Source organism: Rhinichthys klamathensis, unplaced genomic scaffold (genome assembly GCF_029890125.1).
Source record: "Rhinichthys klamathensis goyatoka isolate OS25496 unplaced genomic scaffold, OSU_Roscu_1.1 h1tg000076l_1, whole genome shotgun sequence".
Lineage (NCBI taxonomy): Eukaryota > Metazoa > Chordata > Actinopteri > Cypriniformes > Leuciscidae > Rhinichthys > Rhinichthys klamathensis.
Window position 1 is genome coordinate 467,254 of NW_026606618.1, and position 17,299 is coordinate 484,552.

The 17,299-nt window shown below is 41.3% G+C and overlaps 1 protein-coding gene across 3 annotated transcripts in view; it reads left to right on the forward strand.

Moving 5' to 3' along the window:
• Nucleotides 1–17,299, forward strand: part of LOC130085185 (cytosolic carboxypeptidase 4) — a 257,663-nt gene that overhangs the window by 122,870 nt on the left and 117,494 nt on the right. For all 3 annotated transcript variants that reach the window (XM_056250800.1, XM_056250801.1, XM_056250802.1), the window contains exons 10-12: nt 689–753; nt 2,637–2,753; nt 12,184–12,557. In XM_056250800.1, the coding sequence (XP_056106775.1) occupies nt 689–753; nt 2,637–2,753; nt 12,184–12,557 (556 nt within the window). The remainder of the gene's footprint in view (nt 1–688; nt 754–2,636; nt 2,754–12,183; nt 12,558–17,299) is intronic.

Sequence of the window (17,299 nt, forward strand, 5' to 3'; positions counted from 1 at the left end):
ATGTTTTGATTTGCTGCCATCAAATCAGATGAAAGCCTGTGAAGCGAACTCAGAAGAGGCATGACTACATTTATTTCTATTTCATTTTATTTTATCTCTGGAAGTTAACATTTATGTAAATAATCAAAGATCTCTATCTATCTATCTATCTATCTATCTATCTATCTATCTATCTATCTATCTATCTATCTATCTATCTATCTATCTATCTATCTATCTATCTATCTATCTATCTATCTATCTATCTATCTATCTATCTATCTATCTATCTATCTATCTATCTATCTATCTATCTATCTGTGTGTGTGTGTATTTGTGTGTATATGTATAGACACACACACATAATTATATATTTAATTATTTATATAATTATTTAATATAAATAATTGTATTTATTTGTTTTTTATTTTTACGTGTGTTTTTTTATTTTATTTCAACTGAATTATGCTTCGAAACTCTTTTCATTTGATGGTTGTCTGTCCTTTCTGGTATAGCACAACATACGCCACCTGAGTATGTGGCAGATATCTGCTTTTATGTGAACATATCAGAGGTAGAAAGAGCTAATGTTTGAGGACTCTGGGCAGGTCCTGTTTGATCCTACAGATGAACTGCCATATTTTGCTCATCTTGACATTTACGCCTTAGTCTCGCGTGTTGTTTATCTTTCTTTCTTCCTTATTGAAAGATGGCAGTTTAGAAGATGACAGTGACGAAGACACGGAGAACGAGGAGCCAGACAACAGGGACTACGTGAGTGTTTTGAGATTTGTTCTCGAGGAAGACGTGAGCAGCACCTTCAACGCATGCACGCACACATCGCGGTCTGTGCGATCCTGCATCGTAATTTTGACAGAGCGAACGATGTGCGGTAAATTCCACTGATTCATTCTCCCTCTTAAAATGTGATTGAAGAGCAGGTTCTGCGTTTGACAGGAGCCTGACACAAGCAGCTTCCTGTTCTCACATAACTTCAATAATAGGGCCCCTGATTCAGCCATAAATCAATGACTTCACAATCCTGTCCCTGCTGAGACGGCACCACCAAACCAAAGTGCTTTCATCCTCTTCTGCCCTACACGCTCTCTTCAAATACTGTTAATGCATTTGCTTTATTTCCATGTCTGCGCTTCATCCTCTTGCCATGACTAAGATGCCACATGGTACTTTATGCCCACTCTGTAGCGTGAATTCATGCTCAAAGATTTAGTTAAGGACATTTACAGCGAAATATTACCCATGTTGGTATAAGTTGTATTTTAATTGGAGCTGATCAAATGTTTCTACTGTTTGACAGTCTGAAGAATTTGCCTCAAAACTTTGTAATGGTAATGGTAAATGGACTGCATTTATATAGCGCTTTCACAGACCCAATGGCCACCAAAGCGCTTTACATTTTCCTCACATTCACCCATTCACACACTCATTCATACACCGACGGGCGACGGCAGCCATGCAAGGCGCCATCCAGCTCGTCGGGAGCAGCCGGGGTTAGGTGTCTTGCTCATGGACACCTCGACACTTGGTCAGGTGGAACCGAGGATTGAACCACCAACCTTCCGGTTTGTAGACAACCCACATGAACCACTGAGCCACTGCCGCTCAAAACTTTGTTTTAAGAGACACCCTCCAAATATGCTACTTTTATACTATTCAGTGACAAAAATGGCAGTATTTGAGTCTTGATAAAAAACAAAAAATCAGAGATTAATAAATCAATTAAAAACTGATATTAATCTGATAATCTAAGGCAATTTTTTGAATAAGAAAAGTTTAATTTAATGTGAATCTACAGCAGATAAATGCCATGCAAAACAAATAAATGAATAAATAAAATATATAAAAAATATATTTTAATTTAAACCTTTAAATTAAATATTTTAGATTTTTCTTTTGCCAAAATAATGTAATACTCTGTCTGTAATTATAATCCAGAAATATTACTTTAAAGTATTTAGGCTCAGAACATGTCCACATATTTAAATTATTAAACTTTATCCAATTATTATTATTTTTCTCTTCCATTTTGTCCTCATAATGCAAAAAAAAACAACACAAGAATGTCAAGGGGCTTTAAAGGGGCAATCATTTTTTATTTTTATTTTTTTATATAAAATGTGAACATTATAGGCGTATTTGTAATGCAAGTGGGCTTTTATTGTTATGTCAAAACATAATGGAAGTGTTTAGATTTTGAGATTGATCTTCGATTTAATACTCAATTTATTGTAAAGATATTTATATATATATAAAAGCCATGGAAATATTTTGAGGGGGTGTTAATAGCATCACTTTACCCAATTTCTATTTCCTAGTGGCACAAAAAAAGAACTGCAAAAATGGCCTTTTGTATGTGTGAGATTTGACATTTACACCACAGCTGTAGGGGTGACCGCTTACATGTGCCTCACCTGGCAAATAAGGTGTGTAATTGCTGTTTGTCTGCTGCTTGGCCCACTTGCCATAGAAATAGACTGAGTGAAGGTCAGAGATCAGAGCCTGCTGCATTCTATTGGCTGGAGCTGGTCACATGGCCTCTGGTCCTCACATGCAGTGACAGGGGAAGATATATGTTTCAGTCTGCAGTCAAGCTTATGAGTGAACAGTGTTTATAGCTCTGTGTTTCTCCATGGCAGGAAGATGACCTGGAAACAGATGTGAACAAGCTGTGTCCCCGACCAGAGCCTGACAGACCCCTGGAGCAGCTGGGCCAATATGTGCGCCTCTGCCCTGAGCTGCACCATGACTTCCAGGTGAACGTCTTCACCCTCTGATGCAGTAAACCAAAACCATTGAACCTCCATATCTACATCAGCACTGTATTTCAAAAAAAGGTTTTTCAAAAAGATGTCAGGTTCAATACAAGTTACTTTTGAACGGCAGCATTTGTGACATAATTAAAAAAAAGGTTCCAAAAGGGGGTTTTCACACTGATGCCATAGAAGAACCCTTTTTGGTTCCCCAAAGAAACTTTTAAGTGAACAGTTCTTAAAAGAACAATTTTTTTCTTGGTGTGAAGAACAGTTTAGAAACATCTAAAGAAGCTTTTTCCACTGTAAAGAACAATGGAAAGGTTCCATGGACGATAAAGGTTCTTCATGGAACCATAGATTCCAATAACGAACCTTTATTTTTAAGATGCTACCAAAAAAAAAAAGGTGAACTCGTCCCTTGTTTTCTTTAAAAAAAAGGCAAAATCGAGGTTACGGTTTAAACATTTACAACGGAACTGAAATAGGCCTATTTTCGGAGGATTTAAAAAAGAAATGTCAAGCTTTTCATTTCATAAATAGCACTTACAATAGATAGTTGAAATGTGTGTATTATATGAGCTGTAAAGCTGTTTAAATCATTTGTACAGTGATTTAGGAAATTATAAAATTGGGTATAACTTTAGTTAGAAAGGGTTACCAAGTAATTTTTTTGACACTATAATCATGCTAACATGCATATTCTTGATATCTTGTGGCTATACTATAGAAACAGTGTGTGTTTTGTTCATAAATTTGCCCCAATCACTTCCATTGTGTTCAAATGTAATCCAGATTTTTCTTAATTTTAAAGAAAAAGTGACAAGTGGAAATACATTTTTGTGCTATCAACACTGTGCCACAGATGCTGTCGATTGAGTGTAACTTACAGTTTATAGAACCCAGAATATTAATGCATAACTTCAAGATGATGACAACATGAAATGGCGTTAATTTTTCTTTAGAATAACGTGCCTGATAATTCATGCACAATAAGACCAGGAATGTGCATTAAGAATGTTCATGTTCATTTTAATCCGCTCCCGAGAAATATTTTAAAGAGATTTTTTGGAAACCGTCAGCATCTCTGGGGTTTAGTTGTTGCAGCCAGGCGTGAAAGTTACGAGTGTACTGCTCTTAATGGTAGACACCCAGGATAAAGTTTATATGAAGTGTCTCTAAGTGCACTTGGGGTGAAAATGGACCTTGTGTGGAAGCTGTAAGAGATTTTGATGGGAGCAGGATGTGCTATAATACCTACTGCAACGGCAACACTGCAACTTAAGAGCACAACAGGGACACGGCTTGTACCGAAAATTACCTCATTATGCTTTAAAAAAAATCCTTACTACGGCGGCATGTTTGCCTCACTCTTCATCTTAATAGAGTGATTTTGTTCCTGTTTTTGCTGACCTGAAGTGTTCTGGGGAAAAATGAGGAACATCCTGTTGGCAGAACGTCCACAAGAAATGTTTCATCTAATCTCTCAGTAGTAGCAATAATTATGTGGTAGCTTTTTGCTTGATAGTCAAAGAAAATGTGTGTATTTTCAGTTATTTCAAATGTATTTTTATATATATATATATATATATATATATATGCTTCTATTTAGCATTTCTACTGCAATATTATTTTATTATATAATATTTTCTTCTTATTTTTTAAAATTATTATGCACTGATATTTAGGTCATTATAATAGTACTACTAATAATGTGTGTGTGTGTATATATATTAGCGTTGAACCTTAAATATTTCTTGTTCATTTACCTAAATTCAAAATCGAATATTTATTTTCAGTTTTTATTTTGAATAAAAACAATCAATCATAAATCAATATAAAAATAGTCTTTTTAGCTCGTTGCACGACCTCTGGTGATTTCACCATTCTGCTCTTAACCCTGCTGCGGGTCAGTCAACCGTAGGGCCATTGACAGGAATGAGTGATGACATTTCAAGTTCTATAATATGTTCAGTGTGACTCTTCATTTTAAATGTGTCACCACCCTTCCCATCATGAGCGACTGGTATCGTTTTGATTGACGGCTGCTCTAGCAGCACAATAACACGCCTGCGGCTGTCTTGGAGAAATCCCTGCGTGGCTGCCTTTAGCATGCGGATGAGTTCAAACTAATAGAAATGTCAACACACCTCCGGTTCATCGACGTTCAACTCCCTTCTTATTCAGACGCTGCCACTATTTTAATTCAAATGATATAACATGATGTACTACTGCTGTTGAAAAGCTGCTTCTCCTTGGTTCATTTCCTCTCGCACGTATTGATGTTGTAATTCCAGGTCTCGAAGGGAAATGACGAGCTACTAATTCACTTTTTTGTTTCAATTTAACATTTTTAAAATCAATTCTATCTGCAAATTCTAGACATAAAGGCCAAGCAGTTCTTGCCATGCTTCTTCCTCATTATGAGAAGTCATTAAAGGAGAAGTTCACCCAAAAATGAAAATGTCATTATTTACTCACCCCGACCATCTTAGATGTATTTGTCCCATTTATATGTGTGATTATTTGTTGTGATTTGATTTGTCTACGGCTGTATGAAAAAAAGATTGTTGCTATTATTATTGCTCATAATATAAAATCGAATAAATTCTAACTTGTCATCACAATAAAAAACATGAAAACATTAAATTTATTTATAATTTATTTTGGAAATTAATTTTTGCTTTAGTTATATTTTTTTTTTTTTTTTTTTTTTTTTTTTTGGGATTGTCTATAATTGATTATAATATTGATTATAATGTACGAATGTTCATTATACAATTTTGCATTGTTTTCTTCTGGTTTAACTCAGTATATCGAACCCTGAAAGCATACTGTCCATCCTGGCCCCCCTTCTCCATACGCGTCTTTCATGTATCTCTCCCATTATCATTAAATGCCACTGTGATCTGGAGACTCTGCGACTGGATTGGACGCAGGGATTGTAATCACATTGCTGCATTATGCATGCTGTGGAAAATACCAAGATGAAAAGAATTTACAGCAGGATATTCATGCCAATCAGTTACCCACTATTAATCTTGCACGACAACGATGCTCCACCTATAATCTTCGGGCCAAAACAAAGGCCATAATTAAACGGGTTTAATACATAGCGACACGCTAGGGTTCCGCGGAAGAGAACACAGGTAAAAGTGCAGAGCTGTCAGAAATATTGTGGGCTCGATAAAGGGTTGAGATGTGAAACATAAACCCGGAAAGTGAGATTGGCACAGAGCTTGTGCTCTCAGAGGGAGGGTAACGTAAGGGTCTCTTCCCCCGAGGACTCGCCTCAGGATAATACGTTTCCCTTTGATATTCAACTCTTTGTGTGATACTGTACAGGACAGCCAGGAGTTGAAAATTAGATGTGCATTTCAATTCAGCATGACACCAACATCCTGGTTTCTCTGCTGACTAAGCCAAAGACTCGACATGCATGAGTCTTTTTTTTTTTCTTCTGACACAGTTCCTTAGTCAAGGCATGACTAGCATTACTGCACAATTTTAAATAGCTTACTCATAATATTTCATTTATAATTTTATTTTCTGTGTGTGTTGATATATATATATATATATATACTGTACACACACACACACACACACACACACACACACACACACACACACACACACACACACACACACACACACACACACACACACACACACACACACACACACACACAAAGAAAGAAACAATTAAAAAGGTATACACAAATAGAGCTGTAAAATCAATTAATCACATCTAACATAAGTCTTTTATTTACATGTGTGTGTGTGTATATATATACATATATATATTATATTTGTGTATATTATATATATTTCTGTGTATATTTATATATACTGTATAAATACTGTGTGTGTATATTATTATATATACACTGAACAAAATTATAAACGCAACACTTTTGTTTTTGCCCCCATTTTTCATGAGCTGAACCAGAGACTATTTATATAGAGACATGCCACTTCCTCAATCCTCAATACAACTATATAGGGAAAACCCGTAACGCCAAAGATGGCGGTTGTCTGGACATGTCCCGCCCCTCCCGCTGAAAAGCCAATCGTCTGCTTTTAACAGTCAAGCCGGGAAGCATTTAAGCCTATCGTCTGGTTCCACTGACGCATGCGCACAGTTGAGGTTTGCGACAGGGCAAAATACACTCACCGGCCACTTTATTAGGTACCCCATGCTAGTAACGGGTTGGACCCCCTTTTGCCTTCAGAACTGCCTCAATTCTTCGTGGCATAGATTCAACAAGGTGCTGGAAGCATTCCTCAGGGAGTTTGGTCCATATTGACTTGATGGCATCACACAGTTGCCGCAGATTTGTCGGCTGCACATCCATGATGCGAATCTCCCGTTCCACCACATCCCAAAGATGCTCTATTGGGTTGAGATCTGGTGACTGTGGAGGCCATTTTAGTACAGTGAACTCATTGTCATGTTCAAGAAACCAATTTGAAATGATTAGAGCTTTGTGACATGGTGGAAGTAGCCATCAGAGGATGGGTACATGGTGGCCATAAAGGGATGGACATGGTCAGAAACAATGCTCAGGTAGGCCGTGGCATTTAAACGATGCCCAATTGGCACTAAGGGGCCTAAAGTGTGCCAGGAAAACATCCCCCACACCATTACACCACCACCACCAGCCTGCACAGTGGTAACAAGGCATGATGGTTCCATGTTCTCATTCTGTTTACGCCAAATTCTGACTCTAACATCTGAATGTCTCAACAGAAATCGAGACTCATCAGACCAGGCAACATTTTTCCAGTCTTCAACTGTTCAATTTTGGTGAGCTCTTGCAAATTGTAGCCTCTTTTTCCTATTTGTAGTGGAGATGAGTGGTACCCGGTGGAGTCTTCTGCTGTTGTAGCCCATCCGCCTCAAGGTTGTGCGTGTTGTGGCTTCACAAATGCTTTGCTGCATACCTCGGTTGTAACGAGTGGTTATTTCAGTCACTGTTGCCCTTCTATCAGCTCGAACCAGTCTGGCCATTCTCCTCTGACCTCTGGCATCAAGAAGGCATTTCCGCCCACAGGACTGCCGCTCACTGGATGTTTTTTCTTTTTCGGACCATTCTCTGTAAACCCTAGAGATGGTTGTGCGTGAAAATCCCAGTAGATTAGCAGTTTCTGAAATACTCAGACCAGCCCTTCTGGCACCAACAATCATGCCACGTTCAAAGTCACTCAAATCAACTTTCTTCCCCATACTGATGCTCGGTTTGAACTGCAGGAGATTGTCTTGACCATGTCTACATGCCTAAATGCACTGAGTTGCCGCCATGTGATTGGCTGCTTAGAAATTAAGTGTTAACGAGCAGTTGGACAGGTGTACCTAATAAAGTGGCCGGTGAGTGTACGTTACTGTTTGAAAAGGCAGCAGATTTGATATGCTGTGTATGTGTGCGTTGTGTAAATATCAGACATCCCAAGTCTCCCGGAAGTTCCAGGAGTCTCCCGCAGATTGAATGCGGCTCCCTGATACCCGCATATTAGTTAAAATCTCCCGGAATCTAGAGCTCGCACATACTGTGCTTTAAACTGTGTAGCGTGCGCACGAGAGAGAGGGAGAGAACCCTTGCACATGCGTAGTAAAACTTTAACCTGTGGGGAAAAAGGCGTTTTAAACCTTATTTTGGGGCAAAGTCATCAAACTTTTTCAGCGATTTTTATCACATTTTACTGCTGTTTCTATACATGCAGTTTTTATGTCCCGGTGACCAGTGAAAGTGCAGTTCTGACTCTCTGCCCATTCATTTAGATAGGAGCCTGGTCTTGTTAGTCTGAAATAGCTGCCCGGAGGCGTTGCCAAGATGGCGGCCGAGTGGCATGACTTGCCTAAAAGGACTTTGGCTGAACTCAAAGATCTATGACTTTTTCTACACAAAAGGGCTATTTCTCTCAAATATTGTTCACAAATCTGTCTAAATCTGTGTTAGTGAGCACTTCTTCTTTGCCGAGAAGTGCTCACTAACCATCCACGTCACAGGTGTGGCATATCAAGATGCTGATTAGACAGCATGATTATTGCACAGGTGTTCCTTAGGCTGGCCACAATAAAAGGCCACTCTAGAATGTGCAGTTTTATCACACAACACATCACCACAGTTGTCGCAAGTTTTGAGGGAGCGTGCAATTGGCATGCTGACTGCAGGAATGTCCACCAGAGCTGTTGCCCGTGAATTAAACGTTCATTTCTCTACCATAAGCCGTCTCCAAAGGCGTTTCAGAGAATTTGGCAGTACATCCAACCGGCCTCACAACCGCAGACCACGTGTAACCACACGAGCCCAGGACTTCCACATCCAGCATCTTCAAGATCGACTGAGACCAGCCACCCGGACATCTGCTGCAACAATCGGTTTGCATAACCAAACAATTTCTGCACAAACTGTCAGAAACCGTCTCAGGGAAGCTCATCTGCATGCTCGTCGTCCTCATCGGGGTCTCGACCAGACTGCGGTTCGTCGTCGTAACCGACTTGAGTGGGCAAATGCTCACATTCGATGGGGTCTGGCACTTTGGAGAGGTGTTCTCTTCACGGATGAATCCCGGTTTTCACTGTACAGGGCAGATGGCAGACAGCGTGTATGGCGTTGTGTGGGTGAGCGTTTTGCATCAATATTTTGATGTCAACGTTGTGGACCGAGTGGCCCATGGTGGGGTTATGGTATGGGCAGGCGTATATTATGGACAACGAACACAGGTGCATTTTATTGATGGCATTTTGAATGCACAGAGATATCGTGATGAGATCCTGAGGCCCATTGTTGTTCCATTCATCCACGACCATCACCTCATGTTGCAGCATGATAATGCACTGCCCCATGTTGCAAAGATCTGTACACAATTCCTGGAAGCTGAAAACATCCCAGTTCTTGCATGGCCAGCATACTCACCGGACATGTCACCCATTGAGCATGTTTGGGATGCTCTGGATTGGCGTATACAACAGCGTGTTCCAGTTCCTGCCAATATCCAGCAACTTCGCACAGCCATTGAAGAGGAGTGGACCAACATTCCACAGGCCACAATCTGATCAACTCTATGCGAAGGAGATGTGATGCACTACGTGAGGCAAATGGTGGTCACACCAGATACTGACTGGTTTCCTAATCAGCATCTTGATATGCCACCTGTGAGGTGGATGGATTATCTCGGCAAAGGAGAAGTGCTCACTAACACAGATTTAGACAGATTTGTGAACAATATTTGAGATAAATAGGCCTTTTGTGTACATAGAAAAAGTCTTAGATCTTTCAGTTCAGCTCATGAAAAATGGGGGCAAAAACAAAAGTTTTGCGTTTATAATTTTGTTCAGTGTATATATATATATATATATATATATATATATATATAATATGTATATATACACTGAAACACACACACAGAAATATATATAATATACATATAAATATAATAATAATATACTGTATATACACGCACACATATATTATGTAAACACAGACTTTTATGTTAGATGCGATTAGGGGGACCACAACGGAAATAAGTCTTTGGGCTTTATTCTGTTATCCCTGACTACTTATGTATTTATTTATTTATTTTTAATGCATGACACAGTTTCATACTGTTTCATATTTTTATATTTAAGTGGTCAAATAAAAAAAAAATATCAATCAATCAATCAATCAATCAATTAGACGCGATTCTTTGATTTTACAGCCCTACACACAAATCTGATTGTTGCTGCTTGTCTGAACAGAAATTATTCATTTTAATAGTGGCAGCTGTGTATGAATTTGACACTTTAATATTTTACAGGTAAAAGTTGTGAATTAAGGTTTTGATTTTTGAATGTTTATTTATGCTTATATTTTCCCTTGCAATAGCTTCAATGTAGCTGCTTTTTACTTTTTATATATTTTTTTATTTTTTTTAAAGAAATGGTTCATTGAAGTTTGAGTACCTTATAGCTTGAAAAGCTACACTTTCCAAAATTTCCCCCAAATCAGTGTGTGTGACAACTCAAGTCAATTTATGATATTTGCAAACTTACTTAGCCAGAAATATCCATTCTGAATTGAGTTTGACAGCTGCGGAAGACTTTCCCAAATGTGTCACAATTTCGGTAATTTATTTGCTTTTTTATGTTCTGATTTCAAAAATCAGACATGAATAGGTTTTAATGGTTGGTGGATTGTGTAATTGAATTGACCTAAAAACAGATTAGTTCGCTCCCTAAGTGAATTGAATCGCTGCTTTCTCCCTCTCACCCACTTGAACGAACAACCAAGCACACGTTCCCACATTCCCACTCCCAGAGCTCATCAAAAGGACCGTTGTACTCGTCTGTATCAAGTTCATGATTAAAATAAGTCTTTGAAAAACATCTCTGTGCTGCTACATTGTTTTAGTGTTGTTATTTGTGGTTTTGAAAAACGAATATGACAAAGCAAGGCCCCCCTGAGATGCAATATGCAGCCTCAAACCCGAGACGTTTTTATACAGCAAGGGTTCATTTATATTAATGCATCCTCGGCTATTGGTATTCATGGAAGTTGTGGCGTTTTTGTGTTTACACACATTTTTAGGAGTGTGAGGAGGGGAAAAAGTGAAATTTAAATGCAATGAGATAGCAGAGGGTGCAGTACTAAAGTGTATCTAACAAATTCACTTTGATGGTATACAGTTTATGTGCACTGTGCCGAAGATCAGAGCAACTGATGGAACGTGGGATGCCATTCAGAATTCAAAGATCTTCTATAGGGAGATGAACGCCGATGATGTAGGCTTTTATCGGCACGATGTCTGCTGGAATTTCCACCAGTCAGCACATCATATCTATCGTGTTTCTTGGACATTTCATGTTCACCTTTGGGATGAGCCAGGGAATTGGACCACGTGCCTTTTTCCCGCTAAATTTATGGAAATGTATGAGGCGTGAGCTTAAATTGTTATTTGGTTGCTCTAAAAGCAGTTAGGGCCCTTGGCTATTTTGATACAGTTCATTTTATGCCTGTCAAAGACTGTAATTGGACGACCCTATTTGCTGTCAGTATCACCCTTTTGAAGTCAATAGAAAGCTGGAAGTGATGTGCACCACTCTGGGCTCCATCCTCAAAACAATTCCTTACCCTTTTTTGGCTTTCCTCCCTCAATATTCTCTTAAAAAAAAACTTTTATTTCCTCTAGAGTTTATTTTGGGTTGTTATTCTGCGTTACTGTGTGGTTGGCGGTGCCAGGGGGAAAACAGGATATCTTGTGGGTGATGTTTACTGTAATCTCTCTTTGTCTCCTTTTTGCTGTTTTCTCTTACACTTTTGATTTAAGAGTTGCTGATGTGGCCACAAGTATAAAGAGCTGACATCTGTGGATGCTCTTGATATTTTCCCCCATGAATATCAACATTAGATTTGCAGCTTCTTTCTAACAGTTGGGAAATCATGTCTTCTAGGATTTGGACTCCAGCTCAGAAGTCGATGAAAGCTCAGATGATGACAGGGACTTGGACAACAAGACGGCAAGTGACCAGGGAGACTCCCCGTCGCTCTCCGACCAAGAAGAAAATCACCTCCAGACGAGAGACTTCCATAAACATTACCTTAGCTGCTCCAGGAAAGGCCAGGAAGGCCACTCCAGCATGGTGGACAGGCTTCTGGAGAAGTACGGTACTTGCATTCCCAACCATAATCCACGTCTCTACGCCGCCACTGCAGCCAGTACCAAGTCTGTTGCTGGATACTCCATCCTAGCCTTCCCTGACTTCTGGGGACACCTGCCTCCTCAAGAGCAAGAGCCCATGGCTAAAAGACCACCACATGTGCAGAGGTGAGAATTTAAATCTTTCACTTTAATTATGTCCCACACATATTTTGACTAAAGGAAGTCAAAGTTAATAAATTATCCATCCAAACTCTCAACTGGTTCACAAGTGACAACCCAACATGGCACCAAAAAATGTATTCCCTTGCAAAAGGAACAAAAGGTCTTGCAAAGTAACGAAACGCACTGACCCCAAAATAGGAAGAATTATTAATATTACTTTGGTTAAAAAAGGAAAATTCAACAGTTTTAAAAAAAAAAAACATGAAAAGAAATCAGAATAAAGAATACGTTGGTAAAATGTTCTGTTTGTGTAAGATGTTAAGAAATAGTTTTTATTATAGTAATGTTCCGTTTGTTACCATCTTTACAAATTTATTATCTTATTTCAATTTTAATTATGAATTATGAAAAATTTGTTGAATTAATATATATATATATATATATATATATATATACACTCACCGGCCACTTTATTAGGTACACCTGTCCAACTGCTCGTTAACACTTAATTTCTAAGCAGCCAATCACATGGCGGCAACTCAGTGCATTTAGGCATGTAGACATGGTCAAGACAATCTCCTGCAGTTCAAACCGAGCATCAGTATGGGGAAGAAAGGTGATTTGAGTGACTTTGAACATGGCATGATTGTTGGTGCCAGAAGGGCTGGTCTGAGTATTTCAGAAACTGCTAATCTACTGGGATTTTCACGCACAACCATCTCTAGGGTTTACAGAGAATGGTCCGAAAAAGAAAAAACATCCAGTGAGCGGCAGTTCTGTGGGCGGAAATGCCTTGTTGATGCCAGAGGTCAGAGGAGAATGGCCAGACTGGTTCGAGCTGATAGAAGGGCAACAGTGACTGAAATAACCACTCGTTACAACCGAGGTATGCAGCAAAGCATTTGTGAAGCCACAACACGCACAACCTTGAGGCGGATGGGCTACAACAGCAGAAGACTCCACCGGGTACCACTCATCTCCACTACAAATAGGAAAAAGAGGCTACAATTTGCAAGAGCTCACCAAAATTGAACAGTTGAAGACTGGAAAAATGTTGCCTGGTCTGATGAGTCTCGATTTCTGTTGAGACATTCAGATGTTAGAGTCAGAATTTGGCGTAAACAGAATGAGAACATGGAACCATCATGCCTTGTTACCACTATGCAGGCTGGTGGTGGTGGTGTAATGGTGTGGGGGATGTTTTCCTGGCACACTTTAGGCCCCTTAGTGCCAATTGGGCATCGTTTAAATGCCACGGCCTACCTGAGCATTGTTTCTGACCATGTCCATCCCTTTATGGCCACCATGTACCCATCCTCTGATGGCTACTTCCACCATGTCACAAAGCTCTAATCATTTCAAATTGGTTTCTTGAACATGACAATGAGTTCACTGTACTAAAATGGCCTCCACAGTCACCAGATCTCAACCCAATAGAGCATCTTTGGGATGTGGTGGAACGGGAGATTCGCATCATGGATGTGCAGCCGACAAATCTGCGGCAACTGTGTGATGCCATCATGTCAATATGGACCAAACTCCCTGAGGAATGCTTCCAGCACCTTGTTGAATCTATGCCACGAAGAATTGAGGCAGTTCTGAAGGCAAAAGGGGGTCCAACCCGTTACTAGCATGGGGTACCTAATAAAGTGGCCGGTGAGTGTATATATATATATATATATATATATAGGTGTAATTGAAATTATTCAACCCCCATTGCAAATCAGGTTTATTGGCAAAATGTACAGACTCAGCTATTTGCATTGAACAAATCAAACAAAAGTAATTGAAATAGCTAAAATGTTTAAAGTGGTCACTGAGGCACCACCATGCTTAACTGTAGGCAGAGTGTTCTTTTCAGCATATGCTTCATTCTTCTTCCTCCAGATCCATAGGGCCGAAAAGTTCTAGTTTTGTTTCATCGCTCCACAGAACAGAATCCCAAAACTTCTGTGGCTTATTTATATGATTTTGAGCAAATTGGAGCTGACTTTTCTTGTGCTTTTGGGTCAGTAATGGTGTACGTCTTGGAGTTCTGACATGCGTTTAGTACTGTCACGATGTGGGTTTGTGTCCTGTCATGTTCTTTGGTTCCCTGTCTTGTTCATTAGTTTTCCCAGGTGTTTCTGATTTTCCCCACGCCCCCTTGTTATCCTGTCTAGCTCGTTTGTCCCTGATTATTTAAGCCCTGTGTTTCTGCCCTGTCTTTGTGAGTTGTTATATGTTTCAGGATTAACGTGAGTGTTGCTTTCCCAGTGTTAAGATTCTTGTTCCGCGTTCTGAGTTTCTGTTTGAGTCTATTTAAATAAAGCGTGTAAACTGCGTTTGGATCCAGCCTCCTATCTGCCTTCACCGCACCACGTTACAGAACAACTCACCACAATATGGATCCAGCAGTTGTCAGCAACCAGGCCCTCATAAGTTTCCTTGCCTCGATATTTCAGGAAGGCCAGTCCATCGAGAGGTACGTGAGGGACTTTATGTTGTGCTGTCGTCTGGGGGCTTTAGACGACCTCGAGCTCATGGACTTGTTTTGGAGCGGGTTGGACGAGGACGTTGCCCAGTTAATGCCGGATGACTGTACCAGCTGGACCCTGGAGGGGTATGTCAACCTGGCCCTCTTCAGGAGCGGTTCATCATTTACTGTGGGCGTGGAGGAGAAGAAGCGGCGAGAGACCGCGCTTCACTTCAGCTCAGCCGAACCCGCGCTCCTCAAGCCCGCGCTTCACGTCTGCTCAGCCGAACCCGCGCTGCACATCTGCTCCGCCAAACCCACTCTTCGTGTCGGACCCCTCGAGCCGTATTCCGCACTGGTCCTGTTGATTTTGCTAATCCAGAGACCGCGGCGGAGGTTTCGCCAGCCGAACCGGAGTTTGAACGCGTGCCAGCTGGCGCGAACGAGTCAAGTGAGTCAAGTCCCGAGTCAAGTGAGTCAAGTGCCGCCGAGTCAAGTGCCGCCGAGTCAAGTGCCGCCGAGTCAAGTGCCGCCGAGTCAAGTGCCTCAAGTGCCGCCGAGTCAAGTGAGTCAAGTGAGTCAAGTTCCAAGTCAAGTTCCAAGTCAAGTGAGTCAAGTTCCAAGTCAAGTGAGTCAAGTTCCAAGTCAAGTTCCAAGTCAAGTGAGTCAAGTTCCAAGTCAAGTGAGTCAATTTCCAAGTCAAGTGAGTCAATTTCCAAGTCAAGTGAGTCAAGTTCCAAGTCAAGTGAGTCAAGTTCCAAGTCAAGTGAGTCAAGTTCCAAGTCAAGTGAGTCCAGCCAAGTGAAAGTTTCAAGCCCAGTGAAGCGCCGTCGCAGAAGGAGGAGGAGGACTCGTTTGGCTCGCCAGGCTCCGGAGGGCGTTCCCAGATGCCTCGCCCTGCCGGCCCCGCCTCTGCGCCTCGCCCTGCCGGCCCCGCCTCTGCGCCTCGCCCTGCCGGCCCCGCCTCTGCGCCTCGCCCTGCCTGCGCCCTTCAAGCTCCGGGAGGGCTTTCCTGAACCCGTGGATTTCCCCAAGTATTTTTTGCGGGGGGGCCAAGGGTCCGGTGAGGAGACCATGAGGGCTGCGCCGCCATGGTCGTCTGCAGGGGCTTCATCTCCATGGCCGCCATCACGTCCTGCTCCGCCCTGGCCTTCGCCTCGTCCTGCTCCGCCCTGGCCTTCGCCTCGTCCTGCTCTGCCCTGGCCTTCGCCTCGTCCTGCTCCGCCCTGGCCTTCGCCTCGTCCTGCTCCGCCCTGGTCACTGGCCCAGTCTGGTCCGCCCACGCTCTGCGGCCCAGGCCCGCCTTGCCTAGGTCCAGGTCCTGTTCCCCTGCATGGGCCTGGCCCCCCATCCCTCCCCCAAGACCGCCCTCCTGGACTTTTGTTTGTTTTATTGGGCTTCAGGAGCCGCCCTTAAGGGGGTGGTTATGTCACGATGTGGGTTTGTGTCCTGTCATGTTCTTTGGTTCCCTGTCTTGTTCATTAGTTTTCCCAGGTGTTTCTGATTTTCCCACGCCCCCTTGTTATCCTGTCTAGCTCGTTTGTCCCTGATTATTTAAGCCCTGTGTTTCTGCCCTGTCTTTGTGAGTTGTTATATGTTTCAGGATTAACGTGAGTGTTGGTTTCCCAGTGTTGAGATTCTTGTTCCGCGTTCTGAGTTTCTGTTTGAGTCTATTTAAATAAAGCGTGTAAACTGCGTTTGGATCCAGCCTCCTATCTGCCTTCACCGCACCACGTTACAAGTACACACCTTACTGTGCAGCTGAAACCTCAATGCCTGTCGCCACCAAGTCTTGCTGCAGGTCTTTTGCAGTCACTCGAAGGTTTTCGATTACAACTGTGTGTATAAATTTATATATATAGTTCCAAACAAAGCCACAGCAGAACTGTGGTGCATCTCTGAGCAAGAGACAGTGGTGTTTCATCACTGTATGAATCCACATCTTTTAACGAATCGCGTGAGCCAATGATTCAGTGACTGACTCATTAAGACATCACAGATAACAAAACATATGCAAAGTGTTTTCTATTAGGGTTGTATTTAATTTTTTGTATCTAGCTGTATTTTCCCCTGCTGTTTGTGATCCTATCAAAGATTTTTCACAGCATTCTTCTTCTGATCAACTATGAAAGTCTATTGCAAAAACAATCCTGATTCAACATGAAGGAGCTCTCCATTCACCAGTGATCACATTTAGTATTTAATATTCAAAGATTTAAAGAGACAGTTGCTTTGAGAAACATATCTGGGGAATGGAGGAGAATTACTCTAGTGTTTTGTTTGCTTGTAA